This window comes from Bombus pyrosoma, linkage group LG6 (assembly GCF_014825855.1).
Source record: "Bombus pyrosoma isolate SC7728 linkage group LG6, ASM1482585v1, whole genome shotgun sequence".
Taxonomy (NCBI): domain Eukaryota; kingdom Metazoa; phylum Arthropoda; class Insecta; order Hymenoptera; family Apidae; genus Bombus; species Bombus pyrosoma.
Window position 1 is genome coordinate 16,905,833 of NC_057775.1, and position 22,967 is coordinate 16,928,799.

The 22,967-nt window shown below is 31.4% G+C and overlaps 5 protein-coding genes across 9 annotated transcripts; 4 read left to right on the top strand and 1 right to left on the bottom strand.

The window, feature by feature from the left end:
* Positions 1-72: 72 nt before the first annotated feature.
* Positions 73-4,827, top strand: LOC122568458 (ionotropic receptor 75a-like). 3 transcript variants are annotated; one of them, XM_043728203.1, is made up of 10 exons: positions 73-303; positions 382-560; positions 884-1,192; positions 1,323-1,450; positions 1,622-1,783; positions 2,008-2,222; positions 2,290-2,504; positions 2,783-3,051; positions 3,272-3,481; positions 3,657-4,827. In XM_043728203.1, exons 1-10 carry the CDS (start codon positions 162-164, stop codon positions 3,781-3,783), a joined length of 1,956 nt encoding a protein of 651 aa, XP_043584138.1. In that variant the 5' UTR covers positions 73-161; the 3' UTR covers positions 3,784-4,827. The 3 variants fall into 3 exon arrangements, with proteins under 3 accessions (XP_043584138.1, XP_043584139.1, XP_043584140.1); XM_043728204.1 differs by lacking the exon at positions 3,272-3,481; XM_043728205.1 differs by lacking the exon at positions 3,657-4,827 and having other exon boundaries at positions 2,783-3,071; positions 3,272-3,404.
* On the top strand, positions 4,573-8,183 carry LOC122568460 (ionotropic receptor 75a-like). The gene is made up of 10 exons (XM_043728208.1): positions 4,573-4,720; positions 5,017-5,186; positions 5,266-5,574; positions 5,889-6,016; positions 6,083-6,244; positions 6,503-6,714; positions 6,802-7,016; positions 7,199-7,470; positions 7,772-7,978; positions 8,044-8,183. The coding sequence occupies exons 1-10, from the start codon at positions 4,588-4,590 to the stop codon at positions 8,135-8,137; spliced, it is 1,902 nt and encodes a 633-aa protein (XP_043584143.1). The 5' UTR covers positions 4,573-4,587; the 3' UTR covers positions 8,138-8,183.
* Positions 8,184-8,537: 354 nt separating this feature from the next.
* On the top strand, positions 8,538-11,505 carry LOC122568459 (ionotropic receptor 75a-like). Its single transcript, XM_043728206.1, has 9 exons — positions 8,538-8,687; positions 8,849-9,024; positions 9,094-9,402; positions 9,589-9,716; positions 9,805-9,969; positions 10,117-10,328; positions 10,432-10,646; positions 10,781-11,049; positions 11,141-11,505. Exons 1-9 carry the CDS (start codon positions 8,555-8,557, stop codon positions 11,475-11,477), a joined length of 1,944 nt encoding a protein of 647 aa, XP_043584141.1. The 5' UTR covers positions 8,538-8,554; the 3' UTR covers positions 11,478-11,505.
* Positions 11,074-17,108, bottom strand: LOC122568456 (methionine--tRNA ligase, cytoplasmic). Of its 2 annotated transcripts, XM_043728201.1 has the most exons (17): positions 16,567-17,108; positions 15,906-16,060; positions 15,704-15,820; positions 15,473-15,622; positions 15,278-15,394; positions 15,095-15,216; positions 14,893-15,009; positions 14,777-14,815; positions 14,534-14,698; positions 14,172-14,448; positions 13,710-14,091; positions 13,401-13,614; positions 13,082-13,318; positions 12,294-12,615; positions 11,994-12,218; positions 11,527-11,906; positions 11,074-11,370 (listed from the first exon to the last, which is right to left on the bottom strand). In XM_043728201.1, exons 1-16 carry the CDS (start codon positions 16,673-16,675, stop codon positions 11,757-11,759), a joined length of 2,898 nt encoding a protein of 965 aa, XP_043584136.1. In that variant the 5' UTR covers positions 16,676-17,108; the 3' UTR covers positions 11,074-11,370; positions 11,527-11,756. The 2 variants fall into 2 exon arrangements, with proteins under 2 accessions (XP_043584136.1, XP_043584137.1); XM_043728202.1 differs by lacking the exons at positions 15,906-16,060; positions 16,567-17,108 and having other exon boundaries at positions 15,473-15,597; positions 15,704-15,791.
* LOC122568461 (N-acetylglucosamine-6-sulfatase-like) lies at positions 16,637-19,726 on the top strand. 2 transcript variants are annotated; one of them, XM_043728210.1, is made up of 10 exons: positions 16,637-16,762; positions 17,543-17,595; positions 17,663-17,722; positions 17,818-18,024; positions 18,105-18,266; positions 18,336-18,509; positions 18,570-18,771; positions 18,848-19,140; positions 19,225-19,341; positions 19,417-19,726. In XM_043728210.1, exons 2-10 carry the CDS (start codon positions 17,593-17,595, stop codon positions 19,582-19,584), a joined length of 1,386 nt encoding a protein of 461 aa, XP_043584145.1. In that variant the 5' UTR covers positions 16,637-16,762; positions 17,543-17,592; the 3' UTR covers positions 19,585-19,726. The 2 variants fall into 2 exon arrangements, with proteins under 2 accessions (XP_043584145.1, XP_043584144.1); XM_043728209.1 differs by lacking the exon at positions 16,637-16,762 and having other exon boundaries at positions 17,315-17,595.
* Positions 19,727-22,967: the final 3,241 nt, after the last annotated feature.

Genomic DNA, 22,967 nt, shown 5'->3' on the forward strand with positions numbered 1-22,967 from the left:
GAAGAAATATGGAGCTGTTGTATTTATAATACAAGGTAGTTGTGATTAATAAATGCAGAAATACAATATTAACGAGATAATAGAATATTCATGAACAATATCAGCGCAAGACCGACCAAATGTTGTACTGAAAACGTTCCTTCGGAAGATAATTCTGTACGATGAATCGAGTGTATTTTTCGTTGCTTTTAATAGTGCAATTAATTGCTACTTTGTGCGCCAATGAAAACAACTTCATCCGTGATTACTTTGCATTCAGAAAAGTGGAAAGAATCGTTGGATTTTCTTGCGACAACATGGAAAGTGCGTAGCAAAAGATTTTCTATAAAGGTTCTTTTTAATTAAACACACAGGATCTTATCTTTATTTCGTTAAAAACAGATAATTTTAAACTCGCAAAAACCTTCAACAACATGTACACCACGTATATTTCAATATTGAACTCTACGGATGAATCGCGATTAGATGTGAAAAAAGTTTTAAGAGCGGAGTACAATTGGTTGGGCGTTTTTTTGGATTCTCGATGCGATCGTAAGAGACACACTAGAGTCCTTGTGGAAGTAAGTAATTTATATTCGGAATTTTCTCTTACGTCCATAAATGTCTGAAATATTAATATCATTATATTACTGTTCTAAATCTATTCTTTATCTTTTCCTTTTCTTTTTACATATACCTACTTATTTAAGAATTGTTATATCTAAAAGTAATTTACATATTCATAAGAATTCAAAGGTTTAATTGCATTAAATTGTTCTGAGAAAGGGGAATTATTGTACCACTAAAGTCTTAATCTCACATGTATTGAACGATTTTCTATTTTTGTCCTAATCTCACAAGTATCAAACATTACAATAAAGTGCATAATATCTATTGCACATAGGCAACTAAATATTCTATGTACGATGAAATGCACAAATGGTTAATTTTGGGTTCGAACCTGAGCCATGTATTGGAAATGCTAAACGATGACGCGTTCACTACCTCTACCGATGTTATAATTGCTGTGCCATCAGCGAACAGCTATATTTTGTACGATGTGTATAATCCTTGCAAAGATCGAGGAGGGTCGATGAATGTAACGCGCTTTGGAACGTGGAGCAATAAAATTGGATTAAACGTTACCTTAAATGAATCGAAATTCGAAAGAAGATCGAATTTGCACGGGATGAAACTCAAAGTTGGGGTCGTTGTAAGTTGTGCCAGTTCTTTCTATGATCATTATCTGATTATTATAATTAATGAAATTAGAATTTTATATATGGTACACTTCGACAGATAGAATAGACATTGAAGTAATCTATAAACTAAGAAATTTACAGATCGGTTTTAAACCAGAAAACATGACTTTTCACGAGATGATGCTACAATATAGCATGAAGTCAAAATATGGGCGATCGAAATTTCTCTACGTATTGTTACAACATTTATCTGACATCTTCAATTTCACGTAAAAATTATATTAAATTCGATAAATTTATAAATTCTATTAGCAGCACCGTTTCTGTTCAACTGTATTAAATATATGTTCTATGCACTTTAAAGACAATCGTTAAATATTAATCTGTGATTCTTTTTGAACAAAAGAATATATATTCATTCGTTGGTTTCTACTTTGCAGTATGGAGATTGTGCAAATAAATGCGCAAAGAAGATTCGATAATTCCGGACCTGTTTTCGCGGCTTTCAAAGAAAAGCTCATAGATCTCTCGGCAAGTCCAGTGGCGATGAGGATCGGCAGATTAGATAACGGAGACATAATCGGACCGGTCTGGCCAATACGGTATATTACTACTTGCTTCTTCATACCGTTTGCTATGTCTTGTATCTTATATGTATTCATAATATTCTCAGAAATAGTATTTCAATGAACAATAATTGTCTAAGATACAAGAATTCCTGTTGTTCTTCTTTTTTTCTTTTTTTTTTTGTAATTTCATCGTATCGTAATTTCACTATTCTAATCGTCTCTTCTAAATTCGGATTAATTATATCTCATTGTCGTAGGTCGTGTTTTATGTTTCGCACGATTTCATCGACGAAAATTAAACCAGGACAATTTCTGAAACCTTTGTCTGTGAAAGTATGGTATGTGATACTGGCCATGATAGGAATCGTGACAACAATCCTAGTTATCTTACTAAGATTAGAAGGCGTGCAAACTCCTACAGAGATTTATGGCCTCTCTGTTTTGCTCACAATAGGAGCTTTGTCCCAACAAGGTATATCATAAAAGAATTAATCGAACAAAGTTTTTGGATTTCTTTGACACGACATTTTTTCATTCAGGTTCTGCGTTCGTTCCAACACGTTGCGCAAGTCGTATAGCATTCCTACAAATCTTGTTCGTCGGTTTATTAATTTTGAATTATTATTCGGCGAGTGTCGTATCGAATCGTTTGAAAAACAGAGGCGAGAAGATGAACGATTCTTTGATTAGTTTGGCAAAGAGCAATATGAAACTTGCGGTGCAGCCTACGTCGTATATTCGTTCCTTTCTTCGGGTAATACTTCTTATGCAGCTACATATTCAAAAACAAAATATTTCGAAATAAAATAAAATAAATAAGATAATCTTTTAATAATTTCTAAATAAATAGAGATGCTGTTAAATCAGTTTGAGAAACATTTTCATGAACATAATTTTGGAATAAAATGTAACTCTTCAGGACGAATACAGTTGATACTAGAAATAATATATACATATAATAGAACAAATTTTTATTGAAAAAGACTTCGTATTTCAAAAATTTTCTTCAATTTTAAAATTTTTATGCAATAGGTGCCAGACAAAGAAGTAAGGTATTTTTACGATAATCGGTGGTCGAAAATACCAGAGTCGGATAGATATTTATCACTAGAAGAAGGTCTTAATCGCGTGGCAGAGGGTCATTTAGCCTATCATACGATGATCGATTCAGCTTATCCGTACATCGAACAGTCGTTCACTCGCCGAAGTATCTGCGAACTTACGGAGGTTCATCTGTTGCGTGCTGTCCTCGCATTTTATGCGAGGCATCACAGCCCTTTTACTGAACTGATGAAAGTAGGGTACGAAAGTCAATATACATGTAAATGTAGATCGACTTATTGGAGGTATTTTGAAACGCATCAATCGAGAGAGCATGAAATTAATTAGAAAGTCGAGAAGACCAGAGTATTTAAAAATCGATTGAAATTACGTTTTATGCATAATTTCTGTAACAAATTTAAAACTCGAACGAAGATCGAATGAAACATCTTTTGAAGATACGTATGTTACTTTTTTTAGCTTGATTAAAATTCAAAACGTTGGCATTCAGAAACGCGAATTGAAGCGATGGGCGGCTAGAAAACCATTTTGCCCGATCAACCTACTTATCGCTGAACCTCTATCGATTCACGAAGCTGCACCGATTTTCATGTTCTTGTGTATCTCACTGGTTCTATCGATTCTCATTTGCATCGTTGAGAATATCGTCTTCTGTCTTTTCCCAGCACGGTAAATTACAAATTTAATCTAAGAGAAATATACGAAATGTATACTATATACATATTATTTTCTGCTCGCCCGAAAAGTTCTCAATTTTTGTACAATTAGTAACATTAATTAATTAGTTAATATTATTCTACCTATGTAGGATAGTATAAAAACTATTCAAAATAATCTTTTTTAGACCTCCAAGTTTCATGATGGAAGAGAAACGCTTGATCGACTGGACTTCGCTTCTGCTATATTTGCGAGACGTGAATCAGTCTCTGAGAAACTTTTTTAGTAAATGGAGCCCTTTTCAAAATCCCTAAAGTTTACCCATTGCCGTGATATGATTGCCATAAGCGCGAATTTGCTGATTAGTCGCTAGAACAACTACGAAACATTCTCTACCAATTATTGTAGATAACACATATGGTATTTTATTACATTTAATTATTAGATTTTCTCAAACATATAAAACCTTAACCACGCGTAGTTTCTCCAAAATAATAAAGCAAAATATACATTTAAATATGGCCAGATCTTGAATTAATTATCGATATTGATTACAAATTTTGGGCAGGAAACCGGTAGCTTGTTTGCTATTATCTTCAATCGCGTAATTAATTTTTAAATCCGTTGCCTTTCCTGTTCTCTTCCAATACGATACCATTAATATCTAGCTTATCGTGAAATTCACATTTTAGGCAGCCTTTGACAGGAAATTAATAAAACACCGCGACACAGATGAATAATAATAATGCAAGCAATAATGCGGTCGATCTGTAACCGGGAATTCGATCAATAGCGAGACTTAGCTTGTTTCCATTGGAACTGTCGCATTGCGAATGGACGTTCGAATGAATGATTGATTAATCGAGCTGTATGCATTCCTTTTCGTGACTCGAGCAATTTGCCAAATTACATGAAATCGTTCGACAAGCTTGTCTTTCAGCGGAATCCCAAATGATACGTCCTGCATTATTATTATTAATATTATTATCATCATTATAATGTCATGCGAAAGTAATATTATAAAATAACGTAATAGGAGGGCAGGCGATGTCGAGCGATTCGATTTGATCAGTGTTAATATCCGAACAGAATTCTTGGTTCGAGAAAAGAATAGTATAATGTATATCGTCTTGTTCGTTTTATTGCAATTCGTTTTAATTTCAAACGCGCAGGATCATGTATTCATCCGAGATTATTTTGTGTATAAAAAAGTACGAAATGTCGTAGGATTTTCTTGTGGCGATATTGTAGGTAAGCAACTCTTTCGTTGATTATTTGGAAATATAATGTACGCAATGTATTTAGTATTAAAGTGTCATAAAACATCTAAAATACTGAACTGATAAATATATATGGAATAAATTAGTATTATCACTCTCAGCTTTCTTAGAAGCTTATAAACGGTAATTCGTATATTGACGAATTATATAAAAGGAATTATTTTCTAATACAACGTAATGTAAATGTGAAAATTCTCTCTTTGGAGAAAATGATTGTTCGAGGAAATGTAGTATCTAGGCAAATTCATATAACAGTGCGATATATAGGTGACTTCAATCTTCTGAAAACGCTAAGCACCACTGGCATATTTACGATAATAAGAGAACCCAGCGTGAAAATCGACTTCCGTAGGTTTATGAGAAGCGAAACTTGGACAGTAGGTGTCGTAATTGATTTGCGTTGTCGCAATGACACCGCCGTACGAATTTTCGCTGAAGTAAGAGAAACTTCATTTTTCACGATTACAACGATAATCGTTTACCAATGAATATCAATTGATTTTTATTTTAATTCAGAGCTCGAAATATCGAATGTACGATTACTCGTACAATTGGTTAGTGTTGGGCTCGGATTACAATAACAGTATTCCTTTCTTGAACGATACCGCTTATAACATAGTAACGGATGTTGTTCTTGCTATAACGAACAAAAATGGCTATGATCTGTACGATGTTTTTAATCACTGCAAATATCGTGGTGGTGCGTTAAACGTTACTGGGCTTGGTACTTGGCATCGTGAGTCTGGATTGAAAGTTTTCTTAACGCAACCATTAATTAATAGAAGGGCCAACATGCACGGCATGAGATTAAAAATATCTGGTGTGGTGAGTTTATCTATCGATTCCTGTAGATTTTTACATTTTCTCCTGGATTCTTTTTCAATGCCGAGCTTGCTCAATTTACGAATATTCTTTATCAGCTGTAAACGATAGTTTACACATTTTTCGGACGGTTTTTTAAAGAAAATACAATGCACTAAAATTTTTAATTAATCGGAAACAAATACATTTATCGCCTAATTATTAATATTGAGCGTCAAAGGGCTGTATAAGGGAGAAACATTAACAGTTTATCAAACGTTAATTAATGCTAGTTGAAATCAATAATTATGTGTTATCTCGAATTACGTTATGCGTAGATTCAATACAGACCAAAGAATATGCGTCTCGAGGATTACATGCAAGACATAAATACGAGATCGTTGGATAGTATGCATAAATTTGTACACGCTATGATTTTGCATACAGGAGATCTTTTTAATTTCAGGTATTATATTCGATACTAATCGTTTGTAGACGCAACGAATTTTATCTTTCCTTTTTCTTTTCTTAGCGTCCATGCCTCGGAAATAATTTATTGGGACAGACATAGCGTGCATGGTTTGATTTTCGAATTCTTACGGTCGAATTACATCGATTTCGCTAGTAATCCAAGAATTATGGTGTCTGAACGATTGGATTACGCTACTCTAGTCGGCGCAGCATGGCCAATTAGGTGAGACAATTCCCGACATATTAACTAAAATAAATAATTAATAAAATAAATAAATTATACTAAATATGTATATTTACTATTAGTTGTATTAGATATAGTGAATAGTATAGTAAATGTATCGTCCATAGCGATATATAAATTATGAAAATCTTATAACTTAAATTACCCACAAAAACTTGTTTAGTCCGTCTCCGTTTAATGTCCACAACCCGAGAAATGTTCGATGATACCTAATAGAAGAATTATATCTCTGGTCAGACCCTGTTTCATGCTGCTATCGACTTCAACGAATAAGATCAAGTTAGAAATCTTTTTGAAACCCTTCACACGGCAAACGTGGTACGTGTTTGCTGTTTTCGGATTATTTTCCATATTCGTTATGAAGATGATAATGAATCGCGAAGATATTGGCAAGAGAGAAAAATATTCAGGAGCGGTGGTGCTGTCGATAGGAATCGTGTCTCAACAAGGTGCGTATGAAAGATGTCGATTGGAAGCTATATTATTAAGTACGTGCGAAGATCAAAATCTATTAAAACTATTTGCAATTTCGACAGGTGCAAATTTTTTGCCGAAACATTTACCAAGCCGTATAGCGTTATTTCAAATAATTATACATAGCTGGATAATGTATAATTACTACTCTGCCAGTATTGTCTCGGCTCGATTAAGCGAACCCCTCGATATGATGGAAGATTCCGTAACTGTTCTTGCTGATAGTAACTTAAAAATTGCTGCGGAAGCCGTACCATATCTAAACTACTTTTTATATGTAATTTTAATTACTACGTTTAAGTAAAAAATTAATTTGTCACAAATTGAAACTCCGAATTAAATCAGACAAAGTTTTCTAGCTTCAAAATTCTATATAATCAAAGAATCCTTTAAACTGATAGGAAACATTGTTTAAGGCAAATGAAATCAATATTATGATATTCATGATATTATCAACAGAAACTGAACTGGGAATCGGATTATTTTCGCAAGAAACGCTGGGATCCTCTGCCAGAATCAAAACGATATCTCCCAATAGAAGAGGGTATCAGACAAGTCGGTCAAGGAATTTTAGCGTATCATACGGATCCTAATACAGCTTACCCTTACGTCGAAAGAATGTTCGATTCAAATAAAATCTGCGAATTGACGGAGATTCATTTGTTCAAACAATCGGTGATGGGAATGTACGCCAGTCACAATGGACAGTTCACTGAGATAGCAAAGATAGGGTGAATAATCGTAGCATATATTTCTTTCATTTAATAATTAGATTATGCGTGTGTATGTGCGAATTTTCATATATTTATGAAGTACTCAATTTATTTCATTTTGCCCATTTTGGTTTTAAAATACATTTACAATACAATACAAAAATATATTCGAATCTCTGCTTGACTTTAATTTCTACTAAATGTTTTGACAACTAAAGAGTTGTCTTCATAAAAATATAAATTTGCATAGACATCCGCCGACTATTAATGACTACCTTTACTTGATAATTTAAAACTAACTTACTTGTCTTCTCTTAAGGTTGACAAAGATGTTTAATACTGGCCTTCGTAATCGGCAAATCAAGCATTGGTCGTCGAGGAAGCCACAGTGTCAACCCGACACTTTGTCCACAAGGAGCATCACGATCTACGAAACTGCTCCAGCTTTGATTTTATTGGCATTCGGAATACTCGCAGCTGGAATCATTTGCATCGTAGAAAATATTATTTACAATCGTACGATGAAGTGAGTTATTTCACTTTGTGCACGATCGTAAATATGGAAATAAAAATTTATCTCATACTTCATAGGAGTACGGAGAAAATTGCACGAAAGAGCAGCGAAACGAAAGGAAGTTTCAGCAGTGGCAACAACAGACGTAACTTATTAGATATAAATCCATAATATTCGTATTGGTTTCTGATTCGATAAAAAAAGTAGAATTTCGATTAGTAAGCTATTTCAATTAACTTATAAAATTAAAAAATGAAATAAAAGAGCTAATTATATAATGTATATATTTGTTTGCAAGGGATCAGCATTCTTTCTGACATACAAATTGTAAATTTTGAAATATAAGTAAAATTAGTCGATTGATTATTGATCTGATATAGTTATTATCAGATATTACTAGACTGCTATAAAACAGTTCAGAATCACGAGCGCTTTCGTTTTTTAAAGAGCCATCACATCAAACCTGACATGTTTTCTCATGAAAAATAGAAGAACGGAAGGGAAGAACTGCCAGGGACTGTAGCACGAATACTCTACTTGTAGTCGTTCGATTTGCAATCGTGAATAAAGGCTAACAACAGTAGTGTCATGCACTTTTACAATTTCTTTTATTTACAGTTAATCGTTGCACTATACGCAAGCAAAATGGATGTGATTCGTGATTATTTTGTTTTTAAGAATGTTGGTAGAGTGGCTGGATTTTCCTGCGGAGAGATCGAAAGTAGGTAGTTTTCATTCTGTGAAACAAGTTCCTCAATTTTTTAAAATAAAATAGTATTTTTAAAAGAGCAAACATTATATAAAAGATATTTCAAACGTATCGTTTTAAATATTATTACATTTTAAGATTTTTATTTAATGATAATGAATATTTACATACAGATGATTATCAGATCGTTAAACTTCTCAATGATGCTGGCATTGGAGTGTCCATAAATCAATTTGCATCGACAATCAATATATCCCGATTTTTGCACAGTATTTATTGGAATTTAGGTATATTCTTGGACCTACAGTGCTCAATCGCGGACAAAGATGTAATGAAACTTTTCTACGAGGTATTATATTGCTTAAATCATGTTACACTTCTTACATTTGGAGATTAATACACAAAAATTACTATTTAGACGTCGACCCATTACATGTTTGATCATTTGCACCAATGGTTGATCGTGGGAGAAAATATGAGCCATACTGTCAATTTATTAAACGACAGTACATTTAGTATCATCACGGATATCGCGATTGCTATACCAAGAGATAATGAGTACATTTTATATGACGTATATAATCATTGCAAATCTTGCGGTGGTTTGTTAAATGTTACGGAACTTGGTACCTGGTCTAAGAACGGTGGATTACAAATTACTCTGCAGTCAAATAAATTTTCCAGAAGATGGAATTATCATAGGATGAAGATCAAGATTGCTGGTGTTGTAAGTTGAAATAAATATATCTAAAAAAATTACATTGCTTAGATAGTAAGATATTAATTTTGTAAAATTAATATAAATTAAACCCTTAAAGGATTAAACTGAAGCAATATAACATTTACATTTAAAAATTCATTGTTTAAATAATTTGTTTAGATTCATTTACCTTCGTGATACTTTTATACATAGGTAACAGCTAAACCTAAGAATCAAGATTTGATAGAATATTTACGAGAAAAGAATGCTATACGCACGGACATTTGGTCTAAATTTGGATTTGCTATCATGGAACACGTTCGAGATCAATTCAATTTCACGTAATTTTTCAACATTTTCAGATTATATAATGTTACGATTTTATACAATATTATGGTTTTCTTCGTCTATTATATAACTTATTTTTAGCTTTGACGTGATAAAACTGGATCATTGGAACAAAAATGATAGCAATTTTGGACCATTGATAGTTGGCCTTCGCGATGACATCTATCACATGGGATATTTTCCATCAATTTTGACTATCGAAAGACTCAATTATGTAAATGTAATTACGCAAGTTTGGCCCGTAAGGTACTATAGCAATCGACTATACTTTTTATACATACATATATTTTTCAAGTCAAGTTATGAAAAAATACATTGAGCATTATAGATATTTTTAATCAATAATATGCAGTATGTGAAAGTATAAAATAATTCTTTAAATATGTTTTACAGAACCTGCTTTATGTTTCTTACTGTACCTTCGTCAAAAGTGGACATGAACCTAATCTTTAGACCATTCTCACGAAATGTTTGGTACATGATCCTTTTATTAATAATCATCATAATTTTCGCTATGTGGACAATTTTTAAACTCGAAAAAGATGCTGTTTACTCTGATTATGGGTCCACAATTCTTATAATTGTCGCTGCATTAAGTCAACAGGGTCTGTTAATAAAAAATTTGTTATAAATCGTATAACACTGTTCGTATAATAATGTTTATTTATCAAAATGGAATAAAAAATGGAACTTATATTTTAATTATAGGATTACCATTTATTGGCAATCAATCTTCTAGTCGTGTTGCTTTTTTTCACACAATGATCTTTGGTCTACTTGTATATAACTATTACTCAGCAGCAATAGTATCCAGCCGGCTGAATGCACCATTAGATAAAATGAACGATTCATTGTACTCATTAGTAAAAAGTAAAATGAGTCTTGCAGCGTTTAAGGATATATATTTTAGTGTTTTATTACAAGTGAGTTTTAATTTTGTACACTATTGAAAACAAACTTTTGTTTGGAATTTCGTTTCTATCATACGGAGTTAAATATTAGTTATATATTAAAATAATTAAATATTAATTATTCATAACCGGAAAAATGTTTCTAGTCTCCTGCGGAAGATGTTCAATATTTTAGGAAACACTGGGAAACTATACCGCAAAAGAAAAGATTTCTTTCGATAGAGGATGGTGTAAAAAAAATGAAGAACTTAAGATTTGCTTATCACGCGGAGCCCGATAACGTTTATCCATTTATAGATCGTAATTTTGATAAACAAATGATTTGTCAGCTTACCGAAGTACATTTACTTCGTCCTTGTTCGCTAGGTTTATTGTCAACTCGACATAGTCCGTTTCAAGAAATAACAAAAATAGGGTAAGAAAACTTCATAAGAATAAGTCCACAAAAGTTACATGTAGTATATATTTTTCTAAGCGGTTTAGTAATTATATAATTGTTGTTGTAGTATTCTTAAGATATCCACTTCGGGGATTCGGAAGCGAGAAGTGTCACGTTGGAGTTACAGAAAACCTTATTGCAACAAAGATAAATATCATGTATCTAGTGTAACTATTCATGAAGCGATACCAGTTATACTTGTTTTATGTTTTGGCATCATTTTATCAGCTGTTATTTGTTTCATAGAAAATATAGTTTTCCGCAAATTAAACACAAAACAGGAACAAGTAAAAAAATCTGGAAGTCGATTAAAAAAACGTAATCAGAAAAATGTACCAAGGATTAAAATTACGGTAAAGACAAAAGTACCTATTCGTGTAACTAACAAAAAAAAATTTTTCTAATAAATAAAAATTTTCATTAGAAAATAAATGAATTATGTTATTCCTTCACCTTTGGTCGAAGAAGTTATGTAAGTTACAATTTTATAATTTTCTGCCCGATGTACAAATTAATTTTATTAAATAAACTATATGGATTACATTACTTAAATATGAAAATACTATGTGGCATTATTCCGAAGTGCGTACGTTGCAATAAAAAATGTATAATGACTTTTTATTATATGAAAGTTCCATAGATTTTAATGATGTGAAATGTATACATATTGATTAGCAATTTGCTTATTTCTTTTTCTTCGATTTTTTGTCAGTCGGAGCTGCAGCTGTTCCAGTGAGATCTCCTAATTGTTTTTTGAGTTTCAATAATTTTTCTACTTCTGGTTGCCATACAGATTTTTCTTCTTTAGCTTTCAATTGACGTACAAGATCGCCCTAAAAATAGAAACATCAATTGCACAAAAAAGAATAATTGAAAAATTGAACATTTAATAAGACCATAAATATAATATTTTATTGTACCTGTTTAGCGATGGCCGCTTCCAAACTTGCTACGTCCATTGCAACATCTCCATTTTGTTCAGGTACCAAAACCGTTTCAGGTTTTTTACTTTTCGATTCAGGGGATTTACTTTTTTCACTTATGAGATCAGGAAGCTTTTTCTTTAAAGCTGAGAAAATTTGAATTTGACTGGATGGCCATCCACTTTTATCGAACTTGGCCTTTAGTTTTTTAACTTTATTGTCCTAAAAATAAAGAAATGTATAACATATGTGACTGTTGCATTAAATTTAGCATAATTGCTTAAAAATTTCACCAACCAATTCTGCAATTGCACTATCCAATGATTTTACATCTCCGTGTCCACTGCTACTTGTAGTTTCTTGCTTACCAGCATACTTTTTTCTTAATGTTTCTACATCTTTATCCTCTATTTTTTTAAATAGCGGAGATGGTTTACCAATTTTGTGTCCTGTGGGAAGTATGCTTGTGATAACATCAGGTATATAGCCATAGTTATTAGTTTGCAATCCTAATTGGGATCTTAATTCGCGGGCGGTGCATGGCATGAATGGAGCCAAAAGGGCTGATAAAAGACATGCCAAGTTACAGCAAATACCGATGATCGTTCCAGCTCTTTTTCTATAAACAATAGAAAAAAGCACAAAGTTATGTTATGTTTAAACTAAAAACAATGACGCCACTTAGTTCTATTAAGCGAGTGTTATTCATAAGTACTGTAACAGACCTGTACAACATAATTTAATATATCAAAGTTGATTAACAGTCACAGTCAGTTAACAGGACTTACTTTACAGCATAAAATTAAGTCATGTAACAGCAACATAAATCATGTAATCCTCACTGAACAAGGGTACCTAGGAAATAAAGATATTCTAATCTCTAATATAATAAATTATTTTACATGATATGAATTCCCACTAATTGAAACGAAAGTAACAGAATAAAATGGGGACAGCATGCAACAAAAACTAAGGATTTAATGGATTAAATATACAAAATATTTGTATGAAAACATGTAAAGGCCTACAGTACACTTACGAACGGCATAATCTCATTATGTAATTAAAACGGACATAGCACTTACTTATCGTTATCTGTTCCTTTAATTTTCACCCATGGCTCTTGGAATTGCATGTATTGATTTCCATGTTTTGAAATTGCTAAAACGTTTTTCAAACCATCACGTAATTTAGCTTGTTCCAAAGCATGTATATAAGATGATAATTCACGCTGAGCTAGTACCAGTAATATTAAGTCATCTTCCTGAAGTTCTATTGGCGGTATCTTAGAATCAAAGTATTTTTCCGCAAATACTAGAGCCCTATTTATTAAAAGCAGTCTTTGAAAACACTACTAGAAATAAAAATCAGAATTCATACCGTTTATCATAAAAAAACAAATACCTATTAACAAAATTTCCAAAATTGTTTAATAATTCACTATTATTTTTAGTCGCTAAATCCACCCAATTAAAATTCGAATCTTGCGTTTCGGGTCTAACATATGCAAGATAAAATCGCCAAACATCAGCCGGTATACCTGTATCCCTAGCATCAGTTCCAAATACTCCAATACCTCTCGATTTAGAAAACTTTGTGTCTTCATAATTGAGGTATTCTAGAACCAAGTTAAATCATTAACAATTAATTGTTTATATAGAGAAGTACTTAACAATATATAGTTCTTTTGTCTTTAACATATTAAATGTATACCTGTTGCCATTAAATGCTTCATCAATGTATAACCTTCATTAGCTGCTAATAAATAAGCAGGGAACATAATTGCGTGGAATGGAACATTGTCCTTTGCCATAAATTGGTACAGATCAACTTGTACATCTGTAGGCTTCCACCATTGTTGGTATTCCTTCGTATATCTTTTTGTAATACTGATATAACCAAAAGGAGCGTCGAACCAAACGTAAAATACTTTATTTTCAAAACCTTTTACTGGAACAGGTATTCCCCATTTTAAATCTCTTGTTATACATCGTGGTTTAAGTCCATCACGTAGCCACGGTTTTGCAACCACTTTTGCGACGCTTGACCATCCCTTTTCTACTGTTGAGGACCACTCTTTTAACTTGTTTTCTAACTGCAAAGTGATATTTTCTTTATTGAAATATGACACACTTATAATAAATAATGTCATAGATATCATAAAGAAATTCTTACCTTCGGTAAATCTAAGAAGAATTGTTGCGACTTTTTAACAATAGGTCTATTACTACATACTTTACATCGCGGAGATACAAGATCCGTTGCATTCACTAAATGACCGCATCCATCACACTGATCGCCACGTGCATCTTCATATTTACATCTTGGACAAGTTCCTTCTACAAATCTATCGGCCAAGAACCTATCACAGGACTCACACAGAAGCTGGTCTACAGTTTCACTTAATACATATCCTTCTGATTTAATTTTTAAGAAAAATGATTGTACAATTCTGAAATATAAAATATTATATTAGTTAATAGCTAAATAAATTGTATTTTAATTCAATTAAGCAGTTAATACGAGTTTCATCCTACTCTGTTTGTTCTGGGGTAGTAGTACGACCAAAATAGTCAAACCCAATATTAAACCATCGATAAACATCATTATGTATGTCAAAAAATTTATCACAAATATTTTGGGGTGTCGTTTTCTCTTCCAAAGCTTTAGCTTCTGTAGCAGTACCATATTCGTCAGTACCACTAAAAATTTGTGTCATTTTTATTATGAATGATTATTTAATTTTTATATTATATCATGTGGAAAAAGGAGGTACATACCTAATAAAAAGGGTATTATAGTTTCTTTGTCTACAATATCTGTAAAGAAGAAAGTTATTTAAAAATATGTACATTTGTGTGATACTATTATAAGACCTACTTATTATAAAACACACCGAGCAAAAATATCAGCAGAAAGAACACAACCAATAATATTTCCTAAATGAGGAACATTGTTGACATAAGGTAATGCTGATGTTACTAAAATATTTTTTTCTCCTTTTTTTGGCAACCTAAAAATTATGGATAAATTTATATTAATTGCGTACTTATTATTTCTTTTAAGATAAAATCATTTATATGTACATTCAAGCTTACACAGGATAAGGAAAGTTCTTTACATCAGGATATGATTTAGAAAACCAATTGCTTGAGATATTTTGTATTTCTTCCTGACTAACTGCTTCCACTTCTTTTTCTTTAGTTGAACTAAGCTGCAACTAATAGTTGACATCAGATGTAGAAAAATATAAAGTATATACATATTAATAGCAAACTTACATCAGCTGGTTTAGAAGGTTTAGGATTTGAATTAGTATTAACAGGAAACCAAGATACAGCTTGAATACTGAAAATTGCTTTTGAGCCTCTTTCAAATTTGTATTCTTCAATGGAATTCTAGAACAATCAAATATACAAATATTACTAACTTTGACACTAATATCAATATAAAATATAAAATTAATGATAAAAGACCTGTATAACTGGCAGCAATTCAATACTGGATATCCAATTTTTAATTGATAAATATTCTTTACTTAATTCATTTCCAATTTCTGTGACCATTACTGTAGACCATAGAGTTACCCAAATACATATATCTGCCAATGATAAGTCATTATTATCCTAAAATAATTTCAATAAAATTTTAATCTTGTGACAATAACTTGACTAACATCACACTAATGCTATTTTATTATGAATTACCTTAATTAAGTATTGTTTGTCTTCTAACGCATTATTAAGTTCTCTTAATAAGGACCATAAACATGACTTTTGTGTGGTTTTGTAAATCCCTGTATTACCATAAAATGCTATAGCTGGCTGTAAAGTATATGATGTTTATAATATTTCATTAATTCATATTATTATATACATAAACATTCATAATTAATTTATTATTCTTTACCTGTAACTGAGATATTTCCCATTCCAACCATTTATTATTAAGAATTTTTGACTCTTGAGATAAAGAAGGTACTATGAGCTGCATTGCTGCATTAGTACTAAATAGTACTAACCCAGATGAAAGTTCAATAGAAGGTAAACGGCTCAAAACGCCAACTATACATAAAATAAGAAAACTCACTTTATATTAACTGATATACTGAAATGACTTAAAAATCACAATAAACCTCTGGTTTAAACGGTCAGTTTAAATTATATTTTTTCATATTTAAAGTGGTCAATTTAAATTATATTCTTTCATTGAATATATGATTTATAATACCAAAAACCATTTTCTGGTATCATGTAATGATTATTGAATGAATAATCATCGAACAACAAAATGCCTATTTTAATAGTAAGATGTTATTCCAAATGGAAATCAAAATATTTTATCACTCTAATTTCAAGGATAGCAAGATAATGATATTAAAACATAAATGATATGATAAATACATATATATTAAACTCTGCTAATTAGAATTCTAGATTGTCTAAAGAATTTGTAAAAGGTCAATGGATTTTAAAATGATGAAAGCAATCTACAAGTGAAACAAACATATGGTATTTCATCATATGATCAGAAATCGGATTACTTGGGGCGGAAACATTAAATTTCTTACCTTTTGGCTGTACCGTTTTTACGGTAACAGCATGTTGTGCTACTTTAGCTGCAATTACTAGCTTTAAAGTATTCGGATTGCCCTCGTTCGTTGTAATATTCATTTTCATTAATAAGTTAATAAATATTCACAATAAATAGATGAAAATATTTTCAGCACACAACCGACACATGTGAGCGACAAGTAAATGCAGTCTGTAAGCAGATACCATGAACAATTTCACAGCACATTGCCAATCTATTCGAAACTAACCTCATTCTACTAACCTCAAAAGTTTAAATACACTTTGTCATTCATATTACTTGTTTAACAAAATCCATTAGAATGTTCTTGGTTATGTAGAACGAAATCACACAACGAATAATTGTTCATTCGTTTAATATAATGTAATATAAAATTGAAGATACACTAAATGACAGTTGGTAATACCGAAAGTTGCTATTGCATCTACGAGCATTTTAATTCTAATATTTAACATTCATTGTAAGAACTTTTTGCTAATAAAATCTATAAATTTAAGTACAGTGAATTTCTATCTTTAAATATTTTTCTTTAATACAATACTTAATAAATATTTTCATACATAAGTACATATAGGTACAAATTCAGTGAATAGTGGTGTCCTCTGACGTGAATTGTATATATTATTAAGGAGAATTTGATTCTATAGTGAAGTTTAATCAAGTTTTAACATTTGAATTCTACAGAAATTTTAATTTATTATTAATATTATTTAATGTCAAATGATATATAACATAGAATATAAATTTAATTTACATAATACTTCTTATAACAGTTTTTCTTATAAAATTTTATTTTTTCTTGTAAATCGTGTGAAATAAGTTTAGGGGAATACCCTTATTTCTATTTATATCTTATATTTTTATGTATTTTCAATTATTTAGAATTTAAAAGAAAATGACTATTTTATTAACTTGTATTTTTGTAAGTTGTATATTCTTATCATACTGTGCAGAAAACATTGTACTAATCATTGCTGATGATTTGGATATATTTCTTGATGGCATGGTAAATATGAAAAAAAATAGAAGTACAAAATGAATAAACATACGAACTAATTAATTATTATTTTTAGACACCAATGCAAAGTACACTGGAATTAATTGGGAGTAAAGGTGCAACATTTTTAAATTGTGTAAGATGGAAATTTAATTTCTTAATAAATAATTATTAATTAGGACCATGTTTAACATTAAAGTATATTAATAAAATATTTCTTTTAATAATTAGTTTGTTGCTTCACCTATTTGTTGCCCAAATAGAGCATCAATTTTAACTGGAACATATCAACATAATCATTTAGTAATAAATAATTCAATTAGTGGAGGATGTAACAGTATCGAATGGCAAAAACTACAAGAACCAAATACATTTGCAGCACACTTGAAAAAAGAAATGCTTTATAGAACTTTTTATGGTGGAAAATATTTAAATCAGGTACATAGCTACAAAATATTATAAACTGTAATTAGTTGAGCATAAAGTGTTTCTAATTTAATTAAACAAATTTTATGGAGTATGGAGAAAAAATAGTAGGTGGATCCTCTCATGTACCAGAAGGATGGGATTGGTGGGTTGGACTTATTGGAAATTCAAAATATTATAATTATTCCTTATCTATTAATGGAACTGAACAAAAATTTGGTAGTGAACCAAATGATTATCTTACTGATGTAATTGTAAGTATGGAAAATCATATGTATATATGTACATACTTTTATAGTATATTTAAAATTATCTTCTTACAGAGTGATCTGGCAATAGATTTCATTAAGGCACATAATCCAAATAGTGAACCATTTCTTATGGTTTTAGCACCGCCTGCACCTCATGCACCTTTTATACCAGCAATGAGGCATATTGATAAATATAAAGATGTGATAGCTAAAAGAACACCTAATTTCAATACACAGACTCAAATGGTATACAATATTTTTCATACAAATTTTGATGTCACTATGTTAAACTGTATTATTTAATAGGACAAGCATTGGTTAGTACAAAGGGGGCCATCTCCACTTCCTGATAATTTATTGCCTAAGTTAGATGAAATCTATAGAAGGAGATGGGAAACATTGCTAGCTGTTGATGAACTTGTAGAGAATGTATATGAAGCTTTAAAAGTGGGAAATCTTTTAAATAATACTTATATTATATTTACATCAGATAATGGATATCATATTGGTAGTATATTTTGCATTTAAATAAATTTTAACATAAATCAGATATGAATTAAAATAGATTGTACATACTATTTTAGGCCAGTTCAGTATGCCAATAGATAAACGCCAACCATATGAAACAGATATTAAAGTTCCATTATTAATACGAGGTCCTGGAATTACACCATCAAAGATTGTTGCACCTGTCAGCAGTGTTGACTTATTTGCAACAATTTTAGGAATAGCTGGTATACAACGTCCATCTGATGGAATGTCATTTTTAAAAAAGATATTGCCAAAAGATAGAACTCTCTTAATAGAGTATAGAGGAGAAAAATCTAAAGGTATTCCATCCTCAGGTTGTCCAAGTGATTATGATCCAAACCTTACAGTATGTATTAGATATATAAGAACAGTTGTATGCAAAATGTATGTGATATAAATTTTATTTTTCCGGAATTTATCATTTTCACAGTTATGTTCCAAAGATATGGCATGCAAATGTCAAGATGCTGCAAATAATACTTTTAGTTGCATACGACGTGTATCTCCAAAATTCAACAATATTTTCTGTATTTTTGAAGACGACAAGGTACTGTTAATAATAAGAATAACAAAGTAACATAAAAATAAAGTAATCATTAATGACATTCGTTGTTTTTTATAGCATTATATTGAAGCATACAATATAACTACAGATAAGTATCAACTAGAAAATATTGGATATACTATGAAGCGCCATCATAGATACAGATTGAGGAAAAGTTTGAAAAGAATGAGTATTTGTAAAAACGAAGATTGTATTGTTACAAATATGGAAAACATATATGTTTAAGTCCCAATGTATTATAGATTTCATTAGTATATCTTATTTGATCATATACATTTTAAATTTATAATATGAGTGTCCGTATAAAGATCTTTTATTATGTAATTAGTGAAATATTTATTAAATCCAATATTCATTTTCTTACGAATTTATTTTATGTTTACTATATCTATAAACGTATGAACCATTAAATATGAACCATTAAAAGTTGGAAATGCCGACGACCGTCTTACTTCGAATTACTGCATTTATGGAAATCATGAGCGAAGAATACGCCGCGAATCTGGATATAAGAATAACTCGTCTTGCTTCCCGGGAACCTCGGGCAAACTGTTTTCTTAGCAAATATTTTTATTAAAGCCCCGCGGTTCGAATATCTGAATAGCAATCGCGCTATTCGGGGGTGGAGAAAAAGAAAACTGAATGAAGACAGAACGTAGAAATATGCTTTTGCCATATCCATAAATTTAATCTATTAAAACGTTTTGAATCGTTTAAGGATTTATGAAATATTATGATAGTAAAATTATCCTGTAAATTATTAAGATCGACGTCAAAAAATATTCTGTCATTTTTTATATTTTATACTTTAAAGAATCAAATTTTATAATTTTGTTTTCAACAAATCGTACAAATATTGGTTAATAAATTTTTAAACTTATACAGACTCTATTCTTCTGACCCTAAACGACGGGGATAACTATAGGGCGAAGTGGCACGATTTGATGCTTTTCAGTGCCAAGAACCGTAAGAGACATCCTTTCATGTTGCATAAAAGAACGTCGGAATGTTTGTACACACGTTAACCGCTCTATAGGCTGTTTAATCGTTTGCACAGATGGTAATTTAAGATAATATGATGTCCATACAATTACACAAAAATCAATATAAATTGAAAGTACTATTACAATCAATAACCATTTGTATTTTAGTTTTCGTAATTGATAATATGGACCAACTTTTATGGATAACACGATAACTCTGAAAAATGTTTACGAAATGAAATGAATTCCGAAATACATACAACACAATTCCAAGAATAAATTTTGTTTCAAAATTAATATTAACAGTGTAAAACTTCCGACCAGAGGAATTCATGAGTCGAATTATATCACAGTGTGTTTCACTCGAAAAGAGGCACAGCTGAAAATGCAGCATTGAAAAAGAGAGTTTGCGGGTGTTTCGGCAAACAGCATGAATCCCTGCTCGATCGATCGGGTGGAGGATTAACAGGCCTCGGCACGAATTGTGAAGTCGTTACATCGTCACTGAGACGTGTAAGTCGGCTTGCGAAAAGTCCTTTTTTTCTTCTCTCTTCATTGATCGCCAGAGCGAATGATCGCTTCCTTGTGCATTAGGATCAATGGCTTTCGTTGGCTTCCGAGTTCTGGATTTTAGCTTTCCTGCCCCCCGGAGATTTTGGTCCTGTTCAATTTTCAACCCACACTACGAAACGAATCGGAACGTATGATCGGTTAGTAAAATATTCATAAATTCTATTTTATTTATATATATGTATATATTCCGTTGGAACGTTGATTGATAATCGAGAAAGCGTTAAATAAATGTTATTCGAATCAAAAAGCGTTGTATGTGTGCGTACTATTTGTAGTAGATAGGATTATTAGAAATATAAAAATTTGAATCTAAATCGAACTCGATAGAATCCATTATGGAATTTTCCATTAGATTTCAATTTGTCTTTATAACTGGTAGAAAAACAACATTGTTTATTTCGTCCACATTAATTTCCCCTTTTCTCAAGATGAACGCTAATTTGAGAAACATAAATTTGCATCAAATACTTTGGCGAATCGGGAAACAATGAGTTACAAATTTCCTTTGCTAAACTTCGCTTAACTTGCGATTCCGTAGAATCCTCATTAAGATTCCTGAATTAAATTCTGTACGCTAGGAAGAATATTATATTAGTTCTCTATAAGTTTGATTCTCTGTTAAATTAACTTAATACTTTAAAACATAGCTTTATCAATCATAACTGTAAATAACTACAAATCTTCTATATAATACAAATTAATGAAAGTAGCATACCTGGTGATATTTACATTAATTTACAGAACATTATTAAGACATGTATTTGAATAACGTAATTAGAAATTGTCCTATTATTTAAAAAAAGAGGAATAAGAAGTAAAATCAAGTTGCTACGTTTCTACAATATGTATCAATGATCTATATACTAAAAGAAATATGGAAAATGCAGAAAGAGGAGTGTGTCAGTATCCCTAATTGAAGATAATTTCAATAGTATTGAATTTCATGGCCGATAATAATAAAAGCGCAGGGCTCGCATTACGGAACCGCTTATCCGGACAACAGTAGTCAAATCAAACACGAAGCTATTAACTAGGTCAACATTTCGGGTTTGGGGTACTTAGTCCCAACTACTTGGTAACCTTCGTCAGTGAGCTGCACGTCGTGTATATGTATTTGCACATATATGAAGCAGGAATTCTACGGTGAACAAGAGCAAAGCAGCCGTGTCGGACGGTCTTAAATAAATATCTGATGTGTAGGGGTCGTGCCGGCTCTAGGTGCCCCCACCAATATTGTTTTAGGCACGGCCCTTGGCTAGCGAAGTTTTGTAACTCGAGAAACGAGCGCCACTCGTGCCTGCAACGGACAAGATACCAATAGGTGTTGGAAGATCTAGTCGAGTACTTAAGTTCTCGAGATATCCTGTCTACACTTTTGTTCTTGTATCCTACAAGTCCTAAAACGCAACATCCAGTTCTGTGTGAACTGTGACAGCTGCCAGTTTTACTATTCCAATGAAAGTATTGTATCTATGCTTCCTCATGGTCTATGATTTAGACTCTACCTTAAACGTTTTTCACTCTATGTCATTTTTATTCAGAGACTTAGTACTTGTTTAAAATGACGAAAGAGTGTAAAGAATGAATATTTAAACATTTTGAAAAGTTAGTAAGTACCGAGTTAGAGTTTGCTGCAAGTAGACAAAGAAATTTAAGTCTGTTTGAGTCAGTTTGAGTAAGTTTAAGAATAACTTGTCAGATTGAAAAATTATTGCTGACATAAATTAACAATGAAGTAAAAGATAAACAAATTGTCAAGTGAATAATGTGATTACATACGTAATATACATTTCTTGATATAGTATACGATACGTATATATTGTGCATTATTCATTTAACAAGTTCGAATTTGTCATTCGCTTGACTTCAGACTGTGTAATGGTTACGAATTGGTATTGCCTTACTAGAAAATTACTATTAGTCTTACCGATAAATATTTTTGTAGCGAAATTCAGCTAGAAAAATCTAATTCTGAATATTGTTTTAGGTTCTGTTCGTGGAAACCAGACGCTTCTTAATAAATACGGTACGTAGGTATACCAATTCTGTCTT

Bases quoted from the DNA above. Each gene is read 5' to 3' on its own strand.
- LOC122568461 (XM_043728209.1), top strand. From the start codon at position 17,485: ATGACTATTTTATTAACTTGTATTTTTGTAAGTTGTATATTCTTATCA. The intron at 17,723-17,817 runs GTAAGATGGAAA...TTTAATAATTAG, and splicing joins GTGCAACATTTTTAAATTGT to TTTGTTGCTTCACCTATTTG. The intron at 19,342-19,416 runs GTACTGTTAATA...TGTTTTTTATAG, and splicing joins GTATTTTTGAAGACGACAAG to CATTATATTGAAGCATACAA.
- LOC122568460 (XM_043728208.1), top strand. From the start codon at position 4,588: ATGTATATCGTCTTGTTCGTTTTATTGCAATTCGTTTTAATTTCAAAC. The intron at 6,715-6,801 runs GTGCGTATGAAA...CAATTTCGACAG, and splicing joins AGGAATCGTGTCTCAACAAG to GTGCAAATTTTTTGCCGAAA. The intron at 7,979-8,043 runs GTGAGTTATTTC...CATACTTCATAG, and splicing joins ATTTACAATCGTACGATGAA to GAGTACGGAGAAAATTGCAC.
- LOC122568456 (XM_043728201.1), bottom strand. From the start codon at position 16,675: ATGAAAATGAATATTACAACGAACGAGGGCAATCCGAATACTTTAAAG. The intron at 16,061-16,566 runs GTAAGAAATTTA...TTTTATGTATAG, and splicing joins AAAAACGGTACAGCCAAAAG to TTGGCGTTTTGAGCCGTTTA. The intron at 15,821-15,905 runs GTAAAGAATAAT...TATACTTTACAG, and splicing joins GGGAAATATCTCAGTTACAG to CCAGCTATAGCATTTTATGG.
- LOC122568459 (XM_043728206.1), top strand. From the start codon at position 8,555: ATGCACTTTTACAATTTCTTTTATTTACAGTTAATCGTTGCACTATAC. The intron at 9,717-9,804 runs GTAATTTTTCAA...ACTTATTTTTAG, and splicing joins CGAGATCAATTCAATTTCAC to CTTTGACGTGATAAAACTGG. The intron at 10,329-10,431 runs GTCTGTTAATAA...TTTTAATTATAG, and splicing joins CGCTGCATTAAGTCAACAGG to GATTACCATTTATTGGCAAT.
- LOC122568458 (XM_043728203.1), top strand. From the start codon at position 162: ATGAATCGAGTGTATTTTTCGTTGCTTTTAATAGTGCAATTAATTGCT. The intron at 1,784-2,007 runs GTATATTACTAC...TCATTGTCGTAG, and splicing joins GGACCGGTCTGGCCAATACG to GTCGTGTTTTATGTTTCGCA. The intron at 3,482-3,656 runs GTAAATTACAAA...AATCTTTTTTAG, and splicing joins TTCTGTCTTTTCCCAGCACG to ACCTCCAAGTTTCATGATGG.